Below are 25,000 nucleotides of genomic sequence, written 5' to 3' on the forward strand. Positions count from 1 at the left end.
AGTGGTTAGCACTGTCTCCTCACAGCAAGAAGGGTCTGGGTTCGAGCCCAGTGGCCAACAGGGGCCTTTCTGTGTGGAGTTTCCATGTTCTCCCCGTGTCTGCATGGGTTTCCCCCAACAGTCCAAAGACATGCAGGTTAGGCTAATTGGTGGCTCTAAATTGACCGTAGATGTGAATGGTTGTGTCTCTCTATGTGTCAGCCCTGCGATGATCTGGCGACTTGTCCAGGGTGTACCCCACCTCTTGCCCATAGTCAGCTGGGATCGGCTCCAGCTTGCCCGCTACCCTGCACAGGATAAGTGGTTATGGATGGATGGATGGATGGATGGATGGATGGATGGATGGATGGATGGATATTGAGCTGCTTTTACATGGGCACTTGCCCCGGAACTTCTCCCAGAAGTTGTTGCCCCAGTGCAACTGCCCATCTGGAGCAATCTGACACCCGTGGGTGCAACTTGCTCCACTTTACGAGGTGTTGCAGCTTGTTCTGGGCTCAACTTGTTCCTGCTTACCGTCTAAACACAAGTAGGAGGCTTACACATGCGCTGTAGCATTTATCCTGGTCATTTATCATCCAGACAAGACCGCTTCGTTCCATATTCAGCAGTCAGTTCTTCTCGAGTGCATTTCCTTGTCAAACTTCTCCGCCTTTAAACGATGGAGTCACAGGATTCCCCAGCCAATTACACTGATAACCGGACTAAAGAAGTTGTTCTTACCCTCATCCATTTGTGGGGAGATGCAGGTCATTGTGTTTTCAACTTCAAATTCGTCTCAAAGAATCGACACGCCACTCGGAGTGAATCGGTTTTCCAGAAGTGAAGGTTGGATTTGGAGAAATCGTGGCGCGATGAGCCGATTTAAGTGCCAGAGCAGCGAAAGGACAATAAAGCAAGTTAAAAACAAGCTTCTGATCGCTGATTTGCGTATGTGCACTTTAGCATTTACCTATCTAACCTCCGTTTTGCCACCGATAGAGAGCGAGCACGAAGGAAAGTGGGCGTAACTTGTTCCCGCTGCCCGTGTAAAAGCAGCTTTAGATAGGTTTTTAAACGAACGTGTTTATTTTCACACGTAAAGGATGCGTAAATGAGCCTTTGCCTGACAGATATCATTTTGGTCAAGGTCACGTCGGATCCAGAGGACAATGCAACAGGAAGGAAAACACCCTGGAAGTGAAGCCACTCCATCGCAGGGCACCGTGCACACACGTTCATACACTGATTCACAGCTAGAGGTAGTTTAGAGTGGCTGCCACTTATTGGCATGGTTTGGGAGGTTGGAGGAAACCGGAGAACCCAGGAGGAACCTGAATCAGGCATGGTGAGAACTTGTGTAACTCCACTCACAGAGTAACCTGAGCTCAGGATTGAACTGATAATGCTGGAGTTGTGAGGCAATGAGGCTAGTCAGGACATCACTATGCCAACCTGCAAGTTCAAGAAGATCAGTTATAGCTCACACTTGCGTTGTTCAAGGACTTGTCTTGAAGCCTTTACTTTATTGTAGATACTGCTTAGCAAAAACATGTCGTTTTTTGGACCGTTTCTGATCTTCGGTGTTTTAATTCCAAACACAAACAGTAGAACCATCGTGATGACTAAAAATACAGTTGAGTTGAGTGCAATCATGACTGTATTCTTCACACCACGATGCCGTCCTGGATTCCAGATTCACTTTATCAACCTCTTTCAGTAACACGTGCATCACTGAGGTTGAGCTCGAGTTGCGTGCCAAATTGCGTCTGAAGGGGCAAGGGGGGGGAAGGCAGCAAATTCCTTACCAGAAGATCGTGATGATATCAGAAACTGGCACACAGCTCAAAAACTTCTTGCGATATGACACTTTTTCATGTTAACACAGTGTTTTGTTTCATACTTTCAGACCTGTCCACAAGTGCCAGCGACTGGCAGTTTTCTCCACCTACACAGGCGGTCTACGTTGGCTACTCAATCCTAGGGGGGAATAAAACAAACAAACAAACACCTTGCCTTTCAACGTTCAAGTGATTTATATCGTCTCCGCTGGCCATAATTTGCTGCAAATCCAATTATTTCACCACAAAATTGTCTTTGATTCAGGTCTGGTATGACCGGAAGCGATGCCATGTTTGTTGATCGATTCTCACGCTCTGATTGGCTGAGGCAGACCATGTGACCACGCCGCAGCAGACGGTAAAAACGCTGTTGGTGGTCGTTGCAGACGATTTTTCACAAAATGCCACCGAGGAAGAAACTAAAACCTTCCGTGGGCCAACTAAATATCAAGTCTATGTTTTGTGCAGGTTTGTACACATAAATCGGAATTAATATTTTCATATCTAAGAATTATTTTCATGTCCAGAAGCTACCCGGAGTGCCCGAGTTCCCATAGAAACGTCTGGTCCTTTAGCCGAGGCTTCATACTTAGAAAGTGCAAATATTTATGCTGAAATTAAAACTACATAATACACAATACCACACCAGAAGCACATCAAGTACATTAGACATGCACCAAATAAGCTCACCATGTAGTTATGTTACCGAGCCAGGCAGCGTACTACAGAGGGGAACTGAGAAAGCCAAGCACGTACACATCTGGAGGGAAATTTCATACACATTTTGCAAGTATTTTACAAGGAAATGGTTAGTAATTTACGTGCCTTCTGAGAGTGCACCAGAAGGCATGTAAATTTCAAAAATTTTTGCCCCCAGACCCCCTTACCATTAGTGTGCCTTTATCGTGCAAATTCCAGAGCTGCCTACTACTTTTTTTAATTAATTAAGCTAGCTACTTCAGATTTTCTGGAGAACCCTGATACTTCATTTTGTAGACAAACTACGAAACTGTCACGTTGACAACAAAGTTGTGTCTCCTACCATGGTCCTAAAATGTAGCTACTAACTATATCCTGTGTGTGTCTGTATAGGTATGAAGAAGCCGCCGGTTGCCCCCAAACCCAGGCTGTTGGCGTCTCCGAAGCCAGCTCCTCCTCCAGTCGCACCTAAACCTGAGATCCTTCTTCCTTCTCCATCTCCTTCTACTTCAAAACGGGGGAAACCTGCTCTAGCCCCTAAACCATGCCTGGACAAAATCAGCCCCAAAGCTGTGCAGTCATCTCTCTGTATCAGCACTGGCAAGTCTGAGGGTCTCCCCACATCCAAAAATGGGGGCCTGTCACATTACATCATACCACCCAAGAGTCACTACATGGACAACTGCAAAACAAGGGGATCTGAAGAGGCAAACGAAACAACAGAGTATGATTTTGGAAAAAAGCGAGGCAGTCCACTCGAGGAACTCGGCTCCGACAGCGCACAGGACCAAGTGATTTCACTCCGACAAGAGGTGCAAAACCACATTGCCGCACACTCCCTAAACACTTTTCCAGATGCAAAGGAAGAGCCACACACAGCTGTGCTCGTCAAGGATTACATACACACTCCAGCAGAAGAAACTTTCCAGCAACTTGCTGAGCAGACTTCGCACATGCAGTGTTTAACCACTGATCATGCAAATGTTTCTGTGCCGTCACCCCCTAGTAAGCCACTTCCTGTCCCTCAGCCTCGGCGTCCACGCAGAAATGTACTTGTTCGCCAGAAGGTCGTGGTGGAGTGTCCCACTGAAACAGACACGCACACCCCCACGAACCTTCAAACACAGGTGACACCCTCAGAAGACCGTCATTCTTCACCAGAAGTTCCAGAAGGCAGTTTCTCCTCAAGCGGTTTTCTTGCAAACACTTCTGACTCCTGCACAGACTCCGCCCACAACACAGACTCCACCCACAACACAGACTCTACCTGTAAAACACACAATGGTGGTATTGTGACCCACCCAGCAGAGACCGCCTGCTATTCAGATCCAGCTACCTCCCTTTCCGTAAAGGAGGAGGAGCAACAGCCACCAGCCCCACCCCCTCGACAAAAGTCCCTCCTACAAAAAGGCATGAACAATTACAAAACGTCATCTTCCCTGGACAACCTGCTTCTTGCAGAGCATGCAGACTCTGCGAGATTCGATAAGAAGCTCGACAAGGAAGAGCAGGAGGACGACGAAGACGACAACGAGGACGATGGCGCGTACGGCGATTTTGCTCGTTGTCCGTTCACCAGGAGTTTACCCAAACAGATTCGACTCAACCGCAGCCCTCAGGTGGCGACCGTAACGAAGGCGTCTTCAACAGAGGAGAACTCGCCAAAGATCGTGCCCAAGAAGCCGCAGAGACACAGTCTACCCGCGTCTTCACTGACCAGGAAACCAAACACGCCACCGCAAACACCCGTTCCAGCCCTGCCCCCTGTTCTCGGAGCACTTCCGTCCCCTCCCAATGAGAAACCCTCGTCATGGCGCATCACTTTCTCAGGAATCCCTCTGTTTGGTAAGCAGCTATCTCACAGTGCGAGCCAATCACACACCAGCAATGGAAAGAGGCCGGGGTCAGTGTTGGTCAAGCAGAGGGCGAGGTCATTCTCCTCGGCTGATCTCCTGCGCGTGGACTCGGGTGCCAGCGTGCAGAAACACCGCAGCCTGAAGAAACTTCTCGAAGTGCGCGTCAAGCTGTTTCCGAAGCTCCTGCGTGGTGGCACGTCTCTGGACTGCACTAGCACGGACGCAGAGTGCGACAGACACACCGGGGTCACACCCACTAGTGAGGAGGTCACGCAGCATGAGGGAGAAGGGGATTGCGGGGTGGAATATGAAAACGTTCCGCTCTATGAGGAGATTCCTGAGTACATGAACCTTCCCTGGGTCTATTCCAGTCAGAATACAGACAGTGGAGTGTATGAAGTGCAGGAACCGTATGAAATGAGCAGGTAAGAGACTTTACACGATGTGCGTAAAAGATCAACTTCTTGTTCCAGAGGTGTTTGATTTAGATTCATTATTTTTCGAAGAACCTTATCGATCTTTTTTTCAAACAACAAAACCTTTATTTACAGTATACATAAACGTATCGTCCTACCACCTGTAATTTCCGTACTACTGTACTTTCCAAGTTAAAAAAAAAAAAATGTTTCCGTTAAACTACATACACTTGAAAGACGCTACACTTCAAGCGTTCTGGCAGTCACAAAAATTTTGGTGCTGTGAGGAAGCAAATTTCATGTTCTGATTTGAAAATAGGGTCCATTTTGTCGAGGGATTTTTATAGAATGAAGGTCTGGCATCCTTCTAATATTTCGAAGCTGAATGATGTGGAGCCCGGATTCTTTTTCTAAGCTCGGGAAAACAAACAAGCTAGTGACGTCAGTCCGGCTGAATCCATCTGGAGAAAGAGTCAACTCCCATGAATCAAAGCTTGGCATGATTCAATCAAATTCAATTCCATTTTATTTATATAACCCTTAGACAAAGGAGGCAGGAACAAGCGGGAACGGCCCGAGATGGTATTGGGCAGAAATCTGTAGAGGAACCATAAACATCCAGATCTTGAAGCTGTATCTTCGAGAGGTGGTGTTAGCAACACTGTCTGTTCGGCATCGTTATCAGACAGCCTTCTGAGTACTGATTGGAGGTTTCGGAGTTGGAGCACTCCTTATTCTAGGTGCTCATAAATAACCTGCGCCTTTTGACCAATCATAACGGACCAAGATTTCACCCGGGTACTGTGAGCATCCAGGAAGTGGAACCCTCGAGCTGTGAGGCAGCAGTGCTACTCCTTGGTTCCTGAAGATGGATGGATGAATCATATTTACAATAGGATAGTGTTCTCGATGGGCGCTTTTAAAGTGGCGCACCGCCACGTTATAATTCTGGCCCGCCGGCCTTCCCTTGGCCAAAAAAAAAAAAGTAACTTCATCAGTATACACCAAATAAGTCGTAAAGTATTCATTTTATTATAATTTTCTAACTATTTAACACGCAGAAGACCATTAAACGAATGCATACGGGGCTACACGATTGCAATAGAAAACCATCCGGCCGGCTGGATGTAGATTGTGACACAGAGCTGTGCAGATTGAGGTCGATCCCTGCGTTACACTACACCGCACCATATTACACTATCCTGACACACAGTAACGCTGGAAGCTGCAGCTAGCCAGCAGCTAAGGCCATTATTAAAAAATGTTCTGTTTCTGGTCCACCGGCCGGGTGAGTGCCGTTTGTGCGGTTGAAATTTTTTTTTTTTAACGTCGGTTTTTCGACATTTTTTTCGGGTTCGTAAATCTAAAATCGAACTTGACATTTCCGCATTCCCAGGGCTTTCCACTAAGGCTCATACTAGCCAGCCATGACAAATAAGTAGCCAGCCGGGGGGAGTAAACACAAAATAAACTCCTGTGCACGCAGTTCCCAGGATTAAATGTATTTTCCACAGACCATTTATTTATTCACTTTACTCAAATACAAAGTAAAATGGCAGTAAATCTTCTTTCTTTTCTTGCGTATTGCATCATGAGGCGTTCCTGGCTTGTAAATCTCTTGTTTTCGGTGCATGACACGTTCACGCAGCTGAGCATGCTATGAATTAACAACAACAACGGTCTGCAGTGGTGGCTACACAATTACACACTCGGCGAACATTTCTCCATTTGTGTATGAAAATACACTCCAACCACTCAGTTTGGCTTCATTTACAACCAACGGTGTCTTTTGATGCCAGCACGTAATTGAACGAGAGAAGACTGGTTTACCGGAGACAAAATAAGCGTCATCTCTGCTTCTGTTCCCTCCGACACACTACTGCCTCCGCCGAGTGCGCGCGCACTCTGAACTGAATCCGCTCTGCGCATGCGCCGTGCGACACAAAAAAATGGCAGCCACCATTAAGGAAGGAGATCCGGAGTTTTCAAACATTTGCTTAAGTGTGAAATCGCAAAATGGTATTCTAGCGAACAACAAAATAGTAAAGATTCAGGAAAACAGATCATTCAGTGATCATTTTAATAGTGTAATTTCATCCGAACTAGGCCTAACGCTCGATTTAGAACTACAAAAAGTCCGTGTGTCGGGCATTTTAAGTACCTTTGTAAAAGTTTTGCAAATGTTGCAGTCAGCATTTAAAATGCTAACTTAAAGTTTCTGTACAAGTTTCAGTTGATTAAACCGTCATATTTTATTAAATGTGTCTGCTTTTGTAATAAAGTACTGAAAGAAAAAGCAAACAGCATTGCGATTTCTTATCCATCCATATATATATATATATATATATATATATATATATATATATATATATATAAAAAATCCCTCCCTCCCGACTGAAAATTTTTTTGCTCACCCGGTGGACAGGAAACGGATTTTTTTTTTTTTTAAGGATGGCCTAAATAACTTTGTGGGTGTTGGTAGCGTTATTGTGCAACGGTTACGCTTATCCATCGTCTTTTCTGACCATACCAGGGATCGAAACGGGCGGTCGCCCACTCGCCAATGCGAGTTGGAAAGGGTACGGGCGACTAGTGACAACATGTACTCAACCGAGTGGGCAACTGGCTAGCCACGCTATATGTATATCAAACTACTCACTGCCTCGATGGTTTCTATCAACGATTCTCGCCCATTTTAAGCAGAACTTGGTCTATTTTACCGTTTTTTACGATAATTTCAATAGATTTTGAGACATTTGTCAAGTTGGCATAGACGCGGGCGCCGCCATATTGTTTACGTGCGCAGTATACACCGCTACATGCAGCATGGCTGCGTGAAGTTTCATTTCTTCCCGTTCTTTTTCGTTGATGCCCGTGAAGACAAATGTAACTTGAACCGCTATTGGTCAGATAGATTAGACCCCCGCGAAGTTTAAAAGTCCTTGGCTTGACATTTCTGACAGCTATCAAAACAAACGGATATCGCTCAACAAGTATGATGAGCCAGAGCAGCCTGCAGGTGATGAGAGGGAGTATGTGGCAGGAGATGCAGAGCCCCAGGAGAGACAGAATGAGGAGGTGGAAGATGAAGATGACGAGGAGGCGCAGCATGATGTGGTGTATGACCCGATAGATGATGATGATCTGGATGAGGGTTTCGAAGATTGTGATGATAATGAGATGACTGAGGAAGAAGTTTATAGACAGTTGAAATTGATCACTCATGTATAATATGGTTGTATTATATGAATAAATATATAAAATCGGCTTGAAATTTGTAATTATAAATACGGACCAGTGCTACTCTATTTGGACCAGTACCTCCAAGAGGCATTGGTCCAAATGGACCAGTGCTCCCAAATTCCTGTTTCGATCCCTGCATACACTGTTACAGTAATCATATAACAGTGCGCACACACATTTTAGTTAAGTTCAGGTCTTTTATTTTACATATCTGCAGGGTTGGTGGCACGGTGGTGTAGTGGTTAGCGCTGTCGCCTCACAGCAAGAAGGTCCAGGTTCGAGCCCCGTGGCCGGCGAGGGCCTTTCTGTGTGGAGTTTGCATGTTCTCCCCGTGTCCGCGTGGGTTTCCTCCGGGTGCTCCGGTTTCCCCCACAGTCCAAAGACATGCAGGTTAGGTTAACTGGTGACTCTAAATTGAGCGTAGGTGTGAATGTGAGTGTGAATGGTTGTCTGTGTCTATGTGTCAGCCCTGTGATGACCTGGCGACTTGTCCAGGGTGTACCCCGCCTTTCGCCCGTAGTCAGCTGGGATAGGCTCCAGCTTGCCTGCGACCCTGTAGAACAGGATAAAGCGGCTACAGATAATGAGATGAGATGAGATTAATTATTTTCAGGGTTTCATCAATGTTTTGTGTACCAGAAGGTTAGGTTAACTGGTGACTCTAAATTGAGCGTAGGTGTGAATGTGAGTGTGAATGGTTGTCTGTGTCTATGGCCAAGTTTACATTAGACCGTATCTGTCTCGTTTTCTTCGCGGATGCACTGTCCGTTTACATTAAAACGCCTGGAAACGGGAATCCGCCAGCGTCCACGTATTCAATCCAGATCGTGTCAGCTCCGGTGCTGTGTAAACATTGAGATACGCGGATAGGCTGTGCTGAGCTCTAGCTGGCGTCGTCATTGGACAACGTCACTGTGACATCCACCTTCCTGATTCGCTGGCGTTGGTCATGTGACGCGACTGCTGAAAAACGGCGCGGACTTCCTCCTTGTATCACCTTTCATTAAAGAGTATAAAAGTATGAAAATACTGCAAATACTGCTGCAAATACTGCCCATTGTGTAGTTATGATTGTCTTTAGGCTTGCCATCCTTCCACTTGCAAGTGGTAAGTGATGTGCGCTGGGATCACACACACAGCGGCTCAGTCCCGAATCACTGCTCGCACGCTCTGTGAGCTGCGCAGGGCCGGAGTGCGCACCCTCCAGAGGGCACTCGCTGTTCAGGGCGGAGTGATTTGGAGCGCAGGATGCCTGCGGAGCCGAGCGTATCCGTGTATTGGCGTTGCTGTGTGCACACTAATCGTTTTAAAAACGTTAATCTGATGATCCGCTGATACGGTCTAATGTAAACCCCACCTATGTGTCAGCCCTGTGATGACCTGGCGACTTGTCCAGGGTGTACCCCGCCTTTGGCCCGAGTCAGCTGGGATAGGCTCCGGCTCGCCTGCGACCCTGTAGAACAGGATAAAGCGGCTAGAGATAATGAGATGAGATGAGATCTGCAGGGTTTTCCCCAGTAAAAAAAAAATGAAAGCCCTAAATTCTGGAATGATACACAGACAATTGAGCGCCAACGGTGTGAAAGCGAGCGCCAAAGGCACGAAGCGAAACTAGGGTGGTCTGAGGGCACGCCTCCCCCCCCCTGGAAAATTTTTTGAAAATAGATGCTCTCAGGTGTATTTTCAGGGTCTCTGAGAGGTTTTAGATCCATGATTATAGGATAGAAAGCATGTTGGACATATTTTGGGTGCTATAGTCATGATAGTAAGTAGATTTGTTTTCAATACTCATACACCAAGTTGCCAAGTTTTCCAATATATTATTATTTGTTGTTATTATATTATGTTGCTCTGTGTTGTTCTCATTTATGTATTTAACAACAGCATCAAAATACTCGGGTGTTGAAATAAATGCACATTAGTCATGAACAATGGTAACTACTCTCTTTTTCTCTCTTCAGTGTTTCAATGATTTCTGACCTAAATAGTATTAATTCAGGCCTAGAAATTCATATATTTTTCCACCAGCCAGCCGGACTAGTTCCCTTCCAAAGTAACTCGCCAAACAGGAAATCAACTCACCAAAATTTGTTCATGTATGAATTTTACTTCCGTCAAAAATAACGCAAAAGAGAGTAGTTACCATTGTTCATGACTAATGTGCGTTTATTTCAACACCCGAGTATTTTGATGCTGTTGTTAAATACGTAAATGAGAACAACACAGAGCAACATAATATAATATCAACAAATAATAATATATTGGAAAACTTGGCAACTTGGTGTATGAGTATTGAAAACAAATCTACTTACTATCATGACTATAGCACCCAAAATATGTCCAACATGCTTTCTGTATTTAACCATTTATGAGAGAGAAAGCATTAGGAGCTTCATATTAGAGGTCTGCGCGGGACAGAATTTTCAAGCCCGCTCCCGCATTGTGCAGTCCCACCCGCTCCCGCAAAGAATTATGATTTTCAGTCCCGCTCCCACCCGCGCCTGTCATATTTTGTCCCGCTCCCACCTGCAAATCCCGCATGATGCAGACGTTCGCGTTATTTCTCACGAAAGTTCTTGTCATTGGCTTGGGGAATTAAACATGCTGAGCTTAGCTGAGCTCTCCACTGACCGATCCTTCACCTAGCGCACGGAGCGAGGGTGCGCGCTGCCAGGCACCTCTTTTTAAAGCAGCACTTACTTCTGAAGCACAGTGAGCTTCACTAGAGGAGCTCTGCTCTTCTGCCATGATCGGAGATCTCAAACACGGAAGAGCGGAAAGGAATCGGAAACGTACGCGAGATTGGACCACATCCGCAAATTTAGGCATCTTAAAATGTTTTTATTAATGCCAAATAAAATATCCAGCACAAATTATATATGATAGACATAAATTAATAATTTATAAATTTTATTTTAAACACGTTTTTAGTTAGCGGGACTGCAGCTTATCACCTCTCCTGCCCGCTCCCGCATCGTGCACTCCCCCTCCCGCCCACGCCCGCAATGAGCTTTCAAAATTTGTCCCGCGCCGCACTGCTTTGCGTCGGGACCCGCGGGAGTGCAGGGCTCTACTTCATATTGACTAGGAATCAACTTGAAAAAAATTTAATTATTCCATAAAAATCGTATCGCAGCCAAGGCCTACCCTGCTCCCACGTTTGCTTATAAGTTCTTTGTCGTATCTCCTTCTCGTACGCTTTATCGGCGGCCTTTTTCTCCTCTTCAGACCGAGGTCATTTTGTCCCCGTCTCTGGCGGTTTCTGTACACCTGTCAGAAAATTCCACATCGCAACGTATCTTTGGCAGATGTAGATGTAAACAACAAAAACACCTGTTTAAATGGGTGATAATGTGGCCACATCTATTGAATTTGATAACGTGATTACCGCGATATTCAACGAGATGCGTTATACGCATGCGCAGTAGTGAAAAAACCGACAGCCTGACTCGTACACGATGTGATTCGGAATTCTTCGGTATTTTCCGTCCTGCCGATAAACACATCGATTAACACAGACACGGCACGCGCTTAATATGTAGCGGCTTTAGTTGACGGTGTGTCTGAATCTTCGCTTGATATATATTTTTTATTTTCAACTAGCCAGCCGGGCTGCCTAGTGACAGGAATTACCCGCCAAATGACAAATTAAGTCGCCTCAGGCGACCGGACCACCGTGAATTTCGAGCCGTGTTAGTGTATACACATTTGAAATTTCACCTTAAAGTTCAACATGCAAGTTAACCTGTTTTGTTCTAGATTACTGAGGTCTATGATAGATTGAAAATCTACGGGGATCCCTTAATTATCTCTGATCAAGTCGTGTTGTAACGAAAACGTGCATGAAAATATGACCAGTGGTTTGCGTCATCTTATGAAGAGAATTGATCATCATGACCTCCTGTTGATCACAGAGTCAAGTCAAGTCAAAGTCCTTCCCGCGCCTACAGTACCTGGTATTCCTAGGCAGTCTCCCACTCAAGTACTAACCAGGCCCAACTCTGATGGTGGCGCATCGGGCGGCGCTGATCTCCGTTTCCGTAGCCCTCGGCCTCTCGCCTATTACATAGCTAGGGTTACAGTGGGGGGCTAGTCCTCTGGTAACCACGAGAGTTTAACTCCCCATGCCCATCTGTATTGCAGCATGCCTTGCCAGATGGTAGTAGGTACCATTTTTATAATGGTCTTTGGTATGACCCGACCATGAATAGAACTCACGATCTCCCGATCGAGAGGCGGACACGCTACCACTAGGCCACTAGTCGGTTGTTGATCACAGAGGGATCCGTTTTTCCGGTTGAGAGTACGTCGTGCGCGTTCTGGCTGCCGCTTCTCACCGGAGTTTTTTTTTGTTTTATTTTTTTCTGTGTTTGTGTAGTTTGATGTTTGTTTGATGTTTGTTTGAGTGTTTTTTCCACCGGTTGTGGTGTAGCTCCGGACCTAGTTTTGGGCGTCGGTTCCCTCCAGGCCTTGGTTCGCTCTGGGTGATGCCGGTGTTCCCAGCTGTGGACTGCAGTGAGCTCGTTGCTCATTTTACATCATGGTTGTCCAGCGCTCTGCGCTTTAATGCTTGGTGTGATGTTCCGAGCGATGTTGTTCGGTGGTGTCGCGGCGGCTGTGCAGGCGGTTTGGGACACACTAGTGCTCTGCGTGGCGGAGCTTCTGTGCTCGCTTTGTGGATCCATGGCGTGGTGTTCGAGCGATGTTGTTGACGGCGTCGCGGCGGCGGTGCTGGAGATGTGGGACTTGTTTTCGTGCGCCTTTTGGTGGGACTGTGGCTGCTACACCACGGGAATTACATCCTGACCCCTACTTGGTGGACTTTTTACTTTTTATTTTTTATATATTTTTATTTTTTTCTTTCTTTGTTTATTACTGTAAAGCGTCCTTGGGTTTCTTGAAAGGCGCTATATAAATTTAACTTACCGTAAAATACCAAATAATAGCCGAGTTCCAATTAACCGCCGAGTTCCCTTTAACGGCCGGGTGTACGCGTGTGTTGTGACAAATAAAGGCCGGTTCCGAATACTCGCCGGGGTCTAAAAAAAAAAAAAAAGCGTCCGAACGTTCTATCTAGAATCTTGAGGCCCAGCACTTTTCTGGTTTTCTGGTGTTTAAACGATTTTGCATTGCATAGTTTTCTACCGAAACAATATGAATGAATGAATGAATGAATGAATGAATGAATGAAATTATTTCTATAATACTGTTTACAACATTTTGTTACGTGATAATAAACATGCCATTTCAATGTTATAATCTTGGTCTACCGTAATATTTCTTGAGGAATGCAACTCCGTAACTTTTGACAGATGTCTTAGCCAATTACGTTTGACATGGGTGTGTGGGATATCACTTACGTCATCGAATGAGGAATACCCCTTTGGGGTATTCACCCAACGAAAGCCAGCGTGTGTGGTGACATTGAGGACTGCGGGTTTCCAAGGTTGGACTGCTGCTTCTGTTAAACGACCTAAATTGCCGAATGCATGCGTCAAAGCACACAGTGAGTTTTATTAAAGACCTTATACCATTTCACTTGCCCTTACCCATTCGGATCTGGAAGACGCTTTACAAAAAAGGTGAGAGCGTTCTAACATGCATTTCAGTCTGCTCGCGGCCAATCTAATCCAAGGGGCCTTTTCAACAAGTAATCTGTCGTGCAAGTTGGGCAGAAGCACGCGTCAGGCAGGCAACATGTAGGCCTACAAGTCAGTAACCTATTCAACTAACTTTCATCCGAACTTTAAGTTTTCTACGGGGTCGAGCCACCGTACCAACTCACTCGGGGAATAGGCTCATATCGGCCAAATAGGGAGACGTCTTGGAGAGAAACGTGAGAATGCAAGATGACAGTATGTAGCCACTGCAGGTCACTTATTTTTCAGCATAAGAAAAAACCCTTTGGTTTGACACTTCGCACCCTAATTATGTTGCTTCAACGTCGCGCCCTCCGTGCAATTTCAGATTGACAGACATCGCGAAGCGCAAAGGGTGGAGGCTGCATGGGTGAGGGTGATAGCAAGTGACCATAACTTTGCAGAGTAATTAAATCACAGTGCTGCGCACAGACAATGGTGTGGTTTCTTGATTATTTTGTAAAGCATGCGCTTAACTAGTCATTAACAGGAAAAGGTGTGTGATTTATCCTTTATCCACCCCGACTGTGCCATGCGAAGGTGCATTCTGCGTCTTCAAAATTCCCCGAAGTCGGCACCGTGCTATCTGTAATCTAACTCTAAACAAACTGTAAGTTATACTGGTTAAAAGTAGGCCTATCTGAGAATGATTTTTTCCCCGTTTTGAGGTAGATTTTGGGGAAGGTATTTGTGAAGAAGGAATTAATCGCCTGTTCCAAATAGCCGCCTAGTCTCTAATACGCGCCGGGTCTCTTACGCGATTGAGACAAATAATCGCCCGGGCTATTATTTGGTATTTTACGGTATTATTATTATCCGAACCTAAGACCTGCCACCTTAAAATAAGTTGCTATATTACTATAACTGTAATGATTTAGAATGTTTCTGATGCAATTACCGTAATATATGTATAACTAAGAAACACTGAAAAGAAAAGTAAGGCAGCTGCATATTATAAAGTTTAAATTTTGGCACGTTATTAAACGGACTAGATTAAGATTAAAACATATTTAAAGGAAAAGAGAACTTCATTCATACATTTAGGTTTGCAGAAAGATCATGTACTTGTAAACACATTCATGAAGAGAATTTGTTAATAAGTGTCAAATGTAGCATAATTTTGAATAATAATAATTATAAGCATATTTGGCAGTGTGATGTCACTGTGAGCCTTTAACGAAAGAATAATCCGGAGCCGCCTTTTGTTAAATGGATCCCAGTGACATCACACTGCCAAAAATGCTTATGATTATTATTTGAAATGATGCTATATTTGACACATTTGGACAACTTCACTTCGTGAGAGTGTTTATAAGTACATAATCTTTCTGCAAACCCAAACTAACAAATGAAGTTTTCTACCCCTTTAAAGCAGATTAATTCTCCTCGGCTTTTGCTTGGCCCAGTGTTGGGCAGTCCTCTCATAGTCCATCTCGCTGTCATCCATGCTGATGGGGATCAAATTGTCCAGCGAGTGCTTTTTGAGCCAGTCACTGGGATCAAAATTGACGACGTTTTCGTTGTCGTGACAGTTGTCTGGTTTTGTGCGCCATCACTGATGTGGGTTTGTTGACGTTTAGTCATCCAATCTTTGATCGAAGCCATAATGATAATAGGCCAGGTCAAACTTTTGTGATTAAAATCAGTCGGCTTTGGGGGCGTCGTGGCTCAGGTGGTTGAGGCGCCGTGCCATGAATGCGGGCGACCCGGGTTCGGTTCCGGCCCGGGGTCATTTCCCGATCCCTTCCCGTCTCTCTCTCTCCCGCTCGTTTCCTGTCTCTGCACTGTCCTATCCAATAAAGGTGCAAAAAGCCCAAAAAAATATCTTTAAAAAAAAAAAATCAGTCGGCTTTGTCCGTCTGGTGCGGGACGACATCGGCAGCCAACGAGATCGCTTATAATGAATCGGAAAATTCCGGGATGTCTGACGTTTTCTTTCGATATTTTTATTGGACGGTTTGAACACGTGATCTTGACACAGCCGATAGATTAGTTTGCTTACATCATACCACGCGGACATATTACTTTGACAGAATCAACACAAACGTTGGGAAAAAAGACCACTTGTTTAACACAAATATCAATCGATATGTAAATGGATCTGTTATTTGCTCTCCTGTGTATCTAGTTACTTGTGGGTAGGAAATTTAACGTATCTGTATAAATCTAATGCCGCTTTTCCACTACAAACGCGGCTGAGTTGGGCTGAGCCGTGCCGTGCTGAGTCGAGCTGAGCGGGGCTGTTGGAGTTGCATTTCGACTACAACCGCGCTGAACCGTGCTGGCTGGAAGTGGGTGGACACATTGGGTGGAGTTAGCGAAAGTGGGTGGACGTCACGTGATGTCGTTAAGCAGCGCAAACAGTGACATCAGTGATCTTTTAAGCGGTAGTCTCACGACCCGAATAGTAAACAATAAACATGGAGGACATGGAGTCGTTAGTGTTGCTGGTCTTGGTGCTGTGGCTTGTTGTCACCGACAACGCGGACAGATACTGGCAAGAGTGTATAGATGAGGCGAGGCGCATAAGGCTTCAGAAATTCTCGTAATTCGTAATTCTTCTCCTTCCGGGTTTACGGTGTTTACAGATCCCAGCGTGCTCGCGGGGCGTGTGTGGGCATGTGAGGACACGCCTCCTCACCAATCAGTGCACAGGGGAGTGTCTGCTCACGCCCCCAACCTCACTCGGCACGGTTTGGCTCGCTTCAGCCCCACTCCAAAACGGTGCGAGTTTTAGGGGCTAAGCAGGGCTGAAGCGAGCCGAGTCGTGCTGGTTTTTGGTAGTCGAAACGCGAGCCGTGTCGGGCTGAAGTGAGCTGAAAAAGGGTAGTGGAAAAGGGCCATAAGCGTATCGGATTTTAACTAAAGTGACTAAGCATATCGGGCCCGATACGCTAAAACGCTTTGGGGAAAAGCATGTATCTGTGATCGTGTAGGCGAGAGCTGCATTTTCCATTTGCATTCCATTTGCACTTTGCATTTGCATTACATTACTGTCGCACATTGACAATAAAGATATGTACAGTAAGTGTGTGGGGTTTTTTTTGTAAAATGATTTGAACAATGATTTAGCATTTCCTATCCATTTATTGGCCAGTTTCACCGTCAAAAAAGCCCAAAGTCCGTCAGCTTCAGGGGGACTGTGGCCCCTTTTCCACCAAAGCAATTCCAGGGCTGGTTCGGGGCCAGTGCTTAGTTTGGAACCGGGTTTTCTGTTTCCACTGACAAAGAACTGGCTCTGGGGCCAGAAAAACCGGTTCCAGGCTAGCACCAACTCTCTGCTGGGCCAGAGGAAAGAACTGCTTACGTCAGCGGGGGGGCGGAGTTGTTAAAACCAACAACAATAACAAGACTGCGAAAGATCGCCATTTTTAAGCAACGAGAAGCAGCGGCTGTACAAACGCGAAGTCATCCATTATTATTATTGTTGTTGCTGCTGCTGCTGCTTCTGTGTTGTTTTTGCTTCGATATTCGCACCAAGGTTTATGCAAACGTAGCGACGTCACTGACGTATACAGCGACGTAACTGACATATACAGCGACGTAATGACGTGGCTTCTCTTAGCACCGCGAGCTATGGAAAAGCAAACTGGTTGTCAGCTGGCTCGCAAGTTGAACGAGTTGTGAACCAGCACCAGCGCTGGCCCCGAACCAGCCCTGGAACTGATTTGGTGGAAAAGGGGCATTTGTCCCCCTGGCCCCCCACCGGGGCTCTGCCACTGGACCCCCAAACCCCCGCCATCACCTTTTTATTTTTGAAAAGTGGAGAACCCTGTGATAGATGATGTACTTTTATGAAAAAAAAGTTTCCTATTTAATGTAATTATTACAGAAGCACTGGCCTGAAATCAAATCTCAATATCTTCTTACAAAGAGAAAAGTGTTGCTCTGAGAAATCCATCACGTTATTTCAGAAAAGACGTCCCATTATGTGTGTGGGGGGGACCCATTGTGCTATTTTGTCAGATATCTCATTGCTTGAAGGAAGGAGCTTGTAAGTACGCGGGATGGGTGTAAGGTTAGGACCCGGGTTCCTACCCAGCCTGTCCTTCAGCTCAAAAAATCCACATTTTAAAATAGAAGTCAGACAGCATTTTACATGACCGCATACCCAGCCTGGAGATGTTTTAAGATGCTGTAATTTGTAACCCTGAACTTTCCTATGTTGTTCAAGTTGGGAATAAAGCAATCTCGAAGAGGGCTGACCAATTTTTGGGTTTGTATAAATGATGCAGATTGAGAATCCTTTGTAATGTCTAGATACTAGACAGTACCATTTTTTTTTTTTTTTTTTAGTTTTTTTTGGGGCTTTTTTCACCTTTATTGGATAGGACAGTGTAGAGACAGGAAATGAGTGGGAGAGAGAGACAGGGAAGGATTGGGAAATGACCTTGGGTCGGAATCGAACCTGGGTCCCCGGATTTATGGTATGGCGCCTGAGCCACGACGCCCCCGGACAGTACCATTAACAGTGACCTTAAAATCTCATTGTGGTCAGGCCAAGCAAGTCCAATCTTGGCCAACTGCACCGTTTGCAAGATGTTCCGAACCTGAAACCAAGCTATTATATTATATTGATGTTTTTTTTTTTTTGCTTCATGCATAGTAACAGGGATTTTATATTATTACACTGTTGTACAAAGATATATATGTTCTTTCCCAGCTGGGAGGTCCGTATGGTGAAATGCCGTGACCGAGGTCTTGAAAGTACTGAGCGAGGCCTCTGGGCCGAGGTCAGTACTCAAGGCCGAGGTCACGGTATTTCACCATACGGACCGACCTTAAGCTGGTAAATAATATATTAATTTTTTTCTTGACCAAATTCTAACAGAAAACGAGAGCGCCCGAAAAGGAAAACCGAGCCGAGCCGCCATTTTGAATCCTCATTCACGGCTGTAATGCAAATGGCTTCCTCCTCAGTATACAAGTGCACTTCCATGGCAGGAAAACAACTACATTTTGCCGCCTATGTAGTCCCCTATTTATACAAATAGGAGTCATTCAGGATTCAGCCATGTTTTTGCTCAGTGTTAGCAGCAGTTAGAGGTTTTTAGCTTTCTCCTGAAATGTTTTCTTTTATTTCTTCTTCCTCAGGGTAGTAAAACTCGCTTTCGCTGTGAACACTGCCGTTATCGCTATCCATGCTGTAAAATTAATGCTATTCTCCTGATAAATGCTGGCAAAAATTTACAAGATTTTTGATAATCTTATAAATAAATCTTATTTAAAAAAAAGATAAATGTTGACCAAAAATGCTACTATGTTTGCTGTTGTGAACGAACGAGTCGCCAGAGGTCTGTAACCGGGGTCCGTAGATACGGACCCGCTCGCCAGCCAATCAGAGCGCAGGATTTGATGGAACCCGCACCGCGAAAAAAATAAACGTTATTTACCAGCTGGGAGGTTCGTATCGTGAAATACCGTGACCTCGGCCTTGAATACTGACTGAGGCTCTCTGGTCTCGGTCAGTATTGTCGGTATCGCTGTCCATGCTGTAAAATTAATGCTATTCTCCTGAGAAATGCGAAAATAAATGTTGACAAAAATTGCTAATATGTTTGTTGTTGTGAACGAGCGAGTCGCCTGAGGTCCGTATCCGGGGTCCGTACCGTAGGATACAGACCCGCTCGCCAGCCAATCAGAGCGCAGGATTTGATGGAAATCGGCCCGCGAAAAAAATAAATGAAGCTTATCTTTGAGTGGTGACATGAACGAGTAAAAATATTTTCAGTACGAGAAGATAAACTTCATATCTTTGCACCACCATGTAATGTTCTTTATATTATATAGACACCTCCACAAAAAAAGCAAGTTAATCAAAAGAATTTCAACGATGAATCGGTTCGCCATTTTGACAACACGCATCTAGTCAGTGGGAGAACACTGGGAGTGACATCAAAGTCCTTCCCACGCCATGTGGCGCATCGGGCGGCGCCGATCTCCGTTTCCGTAGCCCTCGGCCTCTTGCCTATTACATAGCTAGGGTTACAGTGGGGGGCTAGTCCTCTGGTAACCGCGAGAGTTTGACTCCACACTCACATCTGTATTGCAGCGTGCCTTGCCAGACGGCAGTAGGTACCATTTTTATGATGGCCTTTGTTATGACTTGACCATGAGTGGAACTTGCGATCTCCCGATCAAGAGGCGGACACTCTAACCACTAGGCCAACTCGCGGTGGGAGTTATGTCATCGGAGTGAAATATCAGGAAATAATTATCCATACAGGACACTTTTTCGATGGAATAAAAATCTACTCCCTTCTAAAGGGTTTCGTTCATTTGGTTTGGTAGCATGCAAAATTGTTAGCATATCGCTAACGTGTATTACATCACTCTACCCAATGGAGAATGAGTGTTGAATATGGTTTGCAATGTTGCATGGTTGTCAAGACAACACGACGTCTGAGATGTAAAACTTCCGTGCTAGCGAGTGACTGGGAGAATTTGTAAACAAACATGGCCGCCAGATTTGCTTCGTTAAATACGGAAGATTTTGAGAGAATTTTGAAAGAGAAAGACGCGTTGAACACCTGAAAGGAATGTGCATGGATGATAATAATAATAATAATAATATTCGCGGGCTTTTTTTCATGGTATATCAAATATATTCCATTCAGCTACTCATCTTCAACTTGTTCAATATCATGATGAATGGAATATATCTGATAGACCACTCAACGCCAGACGATTTTATTGAAATGTCGCTCAGATCCGTGATGTATTTTGTCTGAAAAATTTGAGTTTTTCAAAATAAGATAAACTTCAAATCTTCAAGCCAACGTGTGATGTTCTTTTTATTATACAGACACATCCTCACACACACAAAGTTCCCAAATTTATCAGAACAATTCATCGATTTCCGCACAAGTGACATATTGAGATTTGTCGCGGTTTTGGTTCTCCATGTCCCGGATGGAACTCGTATGAAAAGTACGAGCGGTGTATTTCCCAGAAAAACACTCGTGTCCGTTTTATATATAATAACTATTCTAGATTTGGATTATTCAGGAGATGGTTAGGGATGTCGTAATCAGAAATCAAAGTTTTTGAAGCATTTATTTATTTATTTATCTCTCTCATCTCATTATCTGTAGCCGCTTTATCCTTCTACAGGGTCGCAGGCAAGCTGGAGCCTATCCCAGCTGACTACGGGCGAAAGGCGGGGTACACCCTGGACAAGTCGCCAGGTCATCACAGGGCTGACACATAGACACAGACAACCATTCACACTCACATTCACACCTACGGTCAATTTAGAGTCACCAGTTAACCTAACCTGCATGTCTTTGGACTGTGGGGGAAACCGGAGCACCCGGAGGAAACCCACGCGGACACGGGGAGAACATGCAAACTCCACACAGAAAGGCCCTCGCCGGCCACGGGGCTCGAACCCGGACCTTCTTGCTGTGAGGCGACAGCGCTAACCACTACACCACCGTGCCGCCCCTTATTTATTTATTTAGATGAATCACTAATAGAACCCAGTTGTGCAGAAGCGAGTTGGTTATAACTTTGAGTGGGTGTGTAAAAGCTTACCTCGGTTCTGCTCTGAGGCAGAAGGGTGACTCACAAATGCTTACTGTTTTCGAATTCTTTGAAGTTTTATAAATGCGACTCTAACCAAGTGTGAAACGCGCACACATTTTTAATGTAATTTATTTGAATTATGCTGTAAAAGCTGGTTTTGCTCGGGTATGGCATTTCCTGAACTAATTTGCCTCGCTTTTCGAATCGAAATGAAATGTTTAGCTGTCGAACATGATATCGAACACTGTGTAGGCGAGCAGCTTCACCCTCAGGAGCCTCCAGAGCCGAAACCACTACAAAAGTGAAACAACCATCAATTAGTTTAATACAGAAGGCTGAGCGCTGAAACAGCGACTTTAATGGTCCACTCCTGGAGTTCGGGCTGACTCGCTTTCCTGTGGGTTATTTTCAGTGGCCAGAGCAGGAAATATCTGGAGAGGAGAGAGGGCAGAGCCTCTGGAAAATAATCTCTCTCTCTCTCTCTCTCTCTCTCACACACACACACACTTGCACAGTCTCACCCTCATCCTCCCTCCCTCAGATTTTAGTCTAGGAGGTTGTTTTACTGCAGCTGCATCACCATTCTCTATTCTTGATGTCTTGTTTGTTTGTTTGTTTGATGACATCGCTTGTCACATCACCTATAATCTGTTTTAAAGGCCGTAATTTATTTATTTATTTATTTATTTGCTGTCCAAATCCTGCGCTCTGATTGGCTGGCGAGCAGGTCCGTATCCTGCGGTACAGACCCCGGTTACGGACCTCTGGCGACTCGGTCGTTCACAGCAAACAACAAACGTAGCATTTTTTTGTCAACATTTATCTTTTTTTAAAATAAGATTTATTTCTAAGATTATCAAAAATCTTATAAATGTTTGCCAGCATTTCTCAGGAGAACAGCATTAATTTTACAGCATGGATAGCGATAACGACAGCGTTCACAGCGAAAGCGAGTTTTACTACCCTGAGGAAGAAGAAATAAAAGAAAACATTTCAGGAGAAAGATAAAAACCTGTAACTGTTGCTAACGCCGAGCAAAAACATGGCTGAATCCTGAATGACTCCTATTTGTATAAATAGGGGACGACATAGGCGGCAAAATGTAGTTTTTTTCCTGCCATGGAAGTGCACTTGTATACCGAGGAGGAAGCCATTTCCATTACAGCCGTGAATGAGGATTCAAAATGGCGGCTCGGCTCGGTTTCCCCTTTCGGGCGCTCTCGTTTTCTGTTAGAATTTGGTAAATAAAAAAAAAATATATTATTTACCAGCTTAAGGTCGGTCCGTATGGTGAAATACCGTGACCTCGGCCCAGAGGCCTAGCTCAGTACTTTCAAGACCTCGGTCACGGTATTTCACCATACGGACCTCCCAGCTGGGAAATAACATTATATATATATATATATATATATATATATATATATATATATATATATATTTATTTATTTATTTATTTATTTATTTTCCTCAAATTGATCGATCGCGAATAATTACATGCTCAAGTAGTCAGTCAGTGCGTTTACATGCACATAGAGAAAATCGAATTTCTGCCCTTGCTCGACTGAAATCGAAGTTCTAAATGCCATGGAAACACCTTAGCTCGGCTGAAATCGAACCAAACTGGATTTCTCGTAATCGAGCTACGCGACCTAGATTATGCGATTTTTGCCGAGCTACTTAGTGCATGTAAACCCTATCGAGCTACGTAGTCGAGCTACTTACTTCAGCACTGCCCCTTCCGGAAGTGACGAGTGACGAGACCACAAGCGGGAAACACAACAGCCTCGGTCAGCATGACAACAGTAGTAGTAGCGAGCAGCAGAAGAGGTCAGGAGGAACAAGGAGAACGAACATCGTCGTTCTTCTTGTGAACACGGAACTGATAACTTTGTTTACACTCTTGAATAGCTCTTCTTCATGACGACAACCGGAAGTGTACCAACACGATGGGGTGTGTAGCGCCACCTGTGGCTCGGGTGCACAATGCACCTCACACAATAGCTCGATTTCCTTGTGTGCATGTAGGATTGGATTTCTCTGGCACCCCTGCTGGGACCCTTAGCTCGATTACCGACAGCAGCTCGATTTGGATGTGCATGTAAACGTACTGACTGTTACAAAGTTCCATGGCCTGTATTTGCATACTGAAACCTGATTGGCTCTTTGATTTTATGACACAACAACACCTTCCTTTGTTGTGTTCTTAATTCAGATTTTTTCCTGTGATTTTTTTTTTCAAGCTTTATTTTTGTGAGAAGAAAAAAAACCCACTGCTGTGACCATTATAAACCCCCACCCCGCCCCCCAGGATAGGACATGTGCGTGCATTCATTCATTCATTCATTCATTCATTTTCTTTTGAAGTTGTTTAAGGTGACTTTAATGGCCACTAAACATGGATGTCATGTTCAGCCCTTCCTTTGAATCGAAGCACCCGTTTATAAAGTCGGATTATTATTTTCCGTGTTCGGCCTGAGCACCGTGATTTTTGTGTTTTTCAAACCGCCCACGTTTTCATTTCTGACTGCAGCAGAAAATGAGCCGTGTGTCGTATTCGCGGTCTGAGAGACTCAATTCGATATTATTCAAGCGGCTGTTTTTTAGTTAATGCAAGTCAGGCATCGTCGTGTAATTTCATTTGGGTGTTTGTGTGGGTTTTGTTTTGTGCTCACCAGCTCGCTTGGAAGGAAATGTTCATGACCTCTTGACAGGGAGTTTTAGCTGCATTTAGCATCTTGTATGGCAGATAAATATACTAGATTTACTGTATTTGAACTGTGTGTGTGTGTGTGTGTGTGTGTGTGTGTGTGTGTGTGTGTGTGTGTGTTGTCTCTCTGGCGTCCTTTTACAGGCTGAGTTTATATAAGCTGCCTGAGGCAGTAAACAAGAGGAGCTCTGTCCGCCTGCAGTGGGAGACAGAATGAGAGAGAGGGAAAGAAAAGGGGAGAGGGAGAGAAGGGGTAGAGAGGTGTAAAAGGAGAATGGGAGAGACTGAGTTTGTGTGAGTGTGAGAAATTAGTTCTTCAGCCTTTAAAAATGGACTACGTATTCTAATCCGATAACACCCACAGCAGCATTTCTCTCACACACAAAAAAAAAAATCACAACATGGCCGTGCGAGTTTGAAATTGGAAGATATTCTCAAATAAAGCGTCAACACTGATGAGTTTTCAGACAGGGTTTGTATTCGCGACGCGTGTTTCTAACACAGCAGTTACCAAGAGGGAGCGCTTATTTCTTTTCAGGAATGCTTTTATTTATATATATATATATATATATATATATATATATATATATATATATATATATATATATATAAAATGTGTGTGTAAGGTGTTAGGTGTATATTATATTATTGTATCACGTAGCAGTTTGATGATACGCATGATGTATAACAGTAATGAAGTTTAAAAGTGTTGCACTGAAAAGAATTCACTTGTTAGCATTTAATTCACTTATTTGTCCTTTCGCTTGATTTATTTATTTGAATGAAAGTCAAAGTTTGCTGGAACTTCGTAGTCCGGTAGCAGCTAGTCATTTGTTTAGCCAAGATTTTGTTTGTTTGTTTGTTTTTGATTTGATGTAGGTTCTTTCTTGTCCATGTGGTTTATTGATTCTGTTCACTGTTACCCTTTTCCACCAAATCAGTTCCAGGGCTGGTTCGGGGCCAGCGCTGGTGCTGGTTCACAACTCGTTCAACTTGCGAGCCAGCTGAGAACCAGTTTGCTTTTCCATAGCTCAGGGTGCTAAGAGAAGACACGTCATTACGTCGCTGTATACGTCAGTGATGTCGCTACGTT

At 44.6% G+C, this 25,000-nt stretch overlaps 1 protein-coding gene across 1 annotated transcript in view; it reads left to right on the plus strand.

The window, feature by feature from the left end:
• The window catches only part of fgd6 (FYVE, RhoGEF and PH domain containing 6), a 164,907-nt gene that overhangs the window by 25,901 nt on the left and 114,006 nt on the right, over positions 1 to 25,000 (plus strand). Inside the window, exon 2 of the mRNA XM_060902955.1 lies at positions 2,913 to 4,800. Within this exon, the coding sequence (XP_060758938.1) occupies positions 2,913 to 4,800 (1,888 nt within the window). The remainder of the gene's footprint in view (positions 1 to 2,912; positions 4,801 to 25,000) is intronic.

The sequence above is a fragment of the Neoarius graeffei genome, chromosome 21, assembly GCF_027579695.1.
Source record: "Neoarius graeffei isolate fNeoGra1 chromosome 21, fNeoGra1.pri, whole genome shotgun sequence".
In the NCBI taxonomy this organism is placed as follows: domain Eukaryota; kingdom Metazoa; phylum Chordata; class Actinopteri; order Siluriformes; family Ariidae; genus Neoarius; species Neoarius graeffei.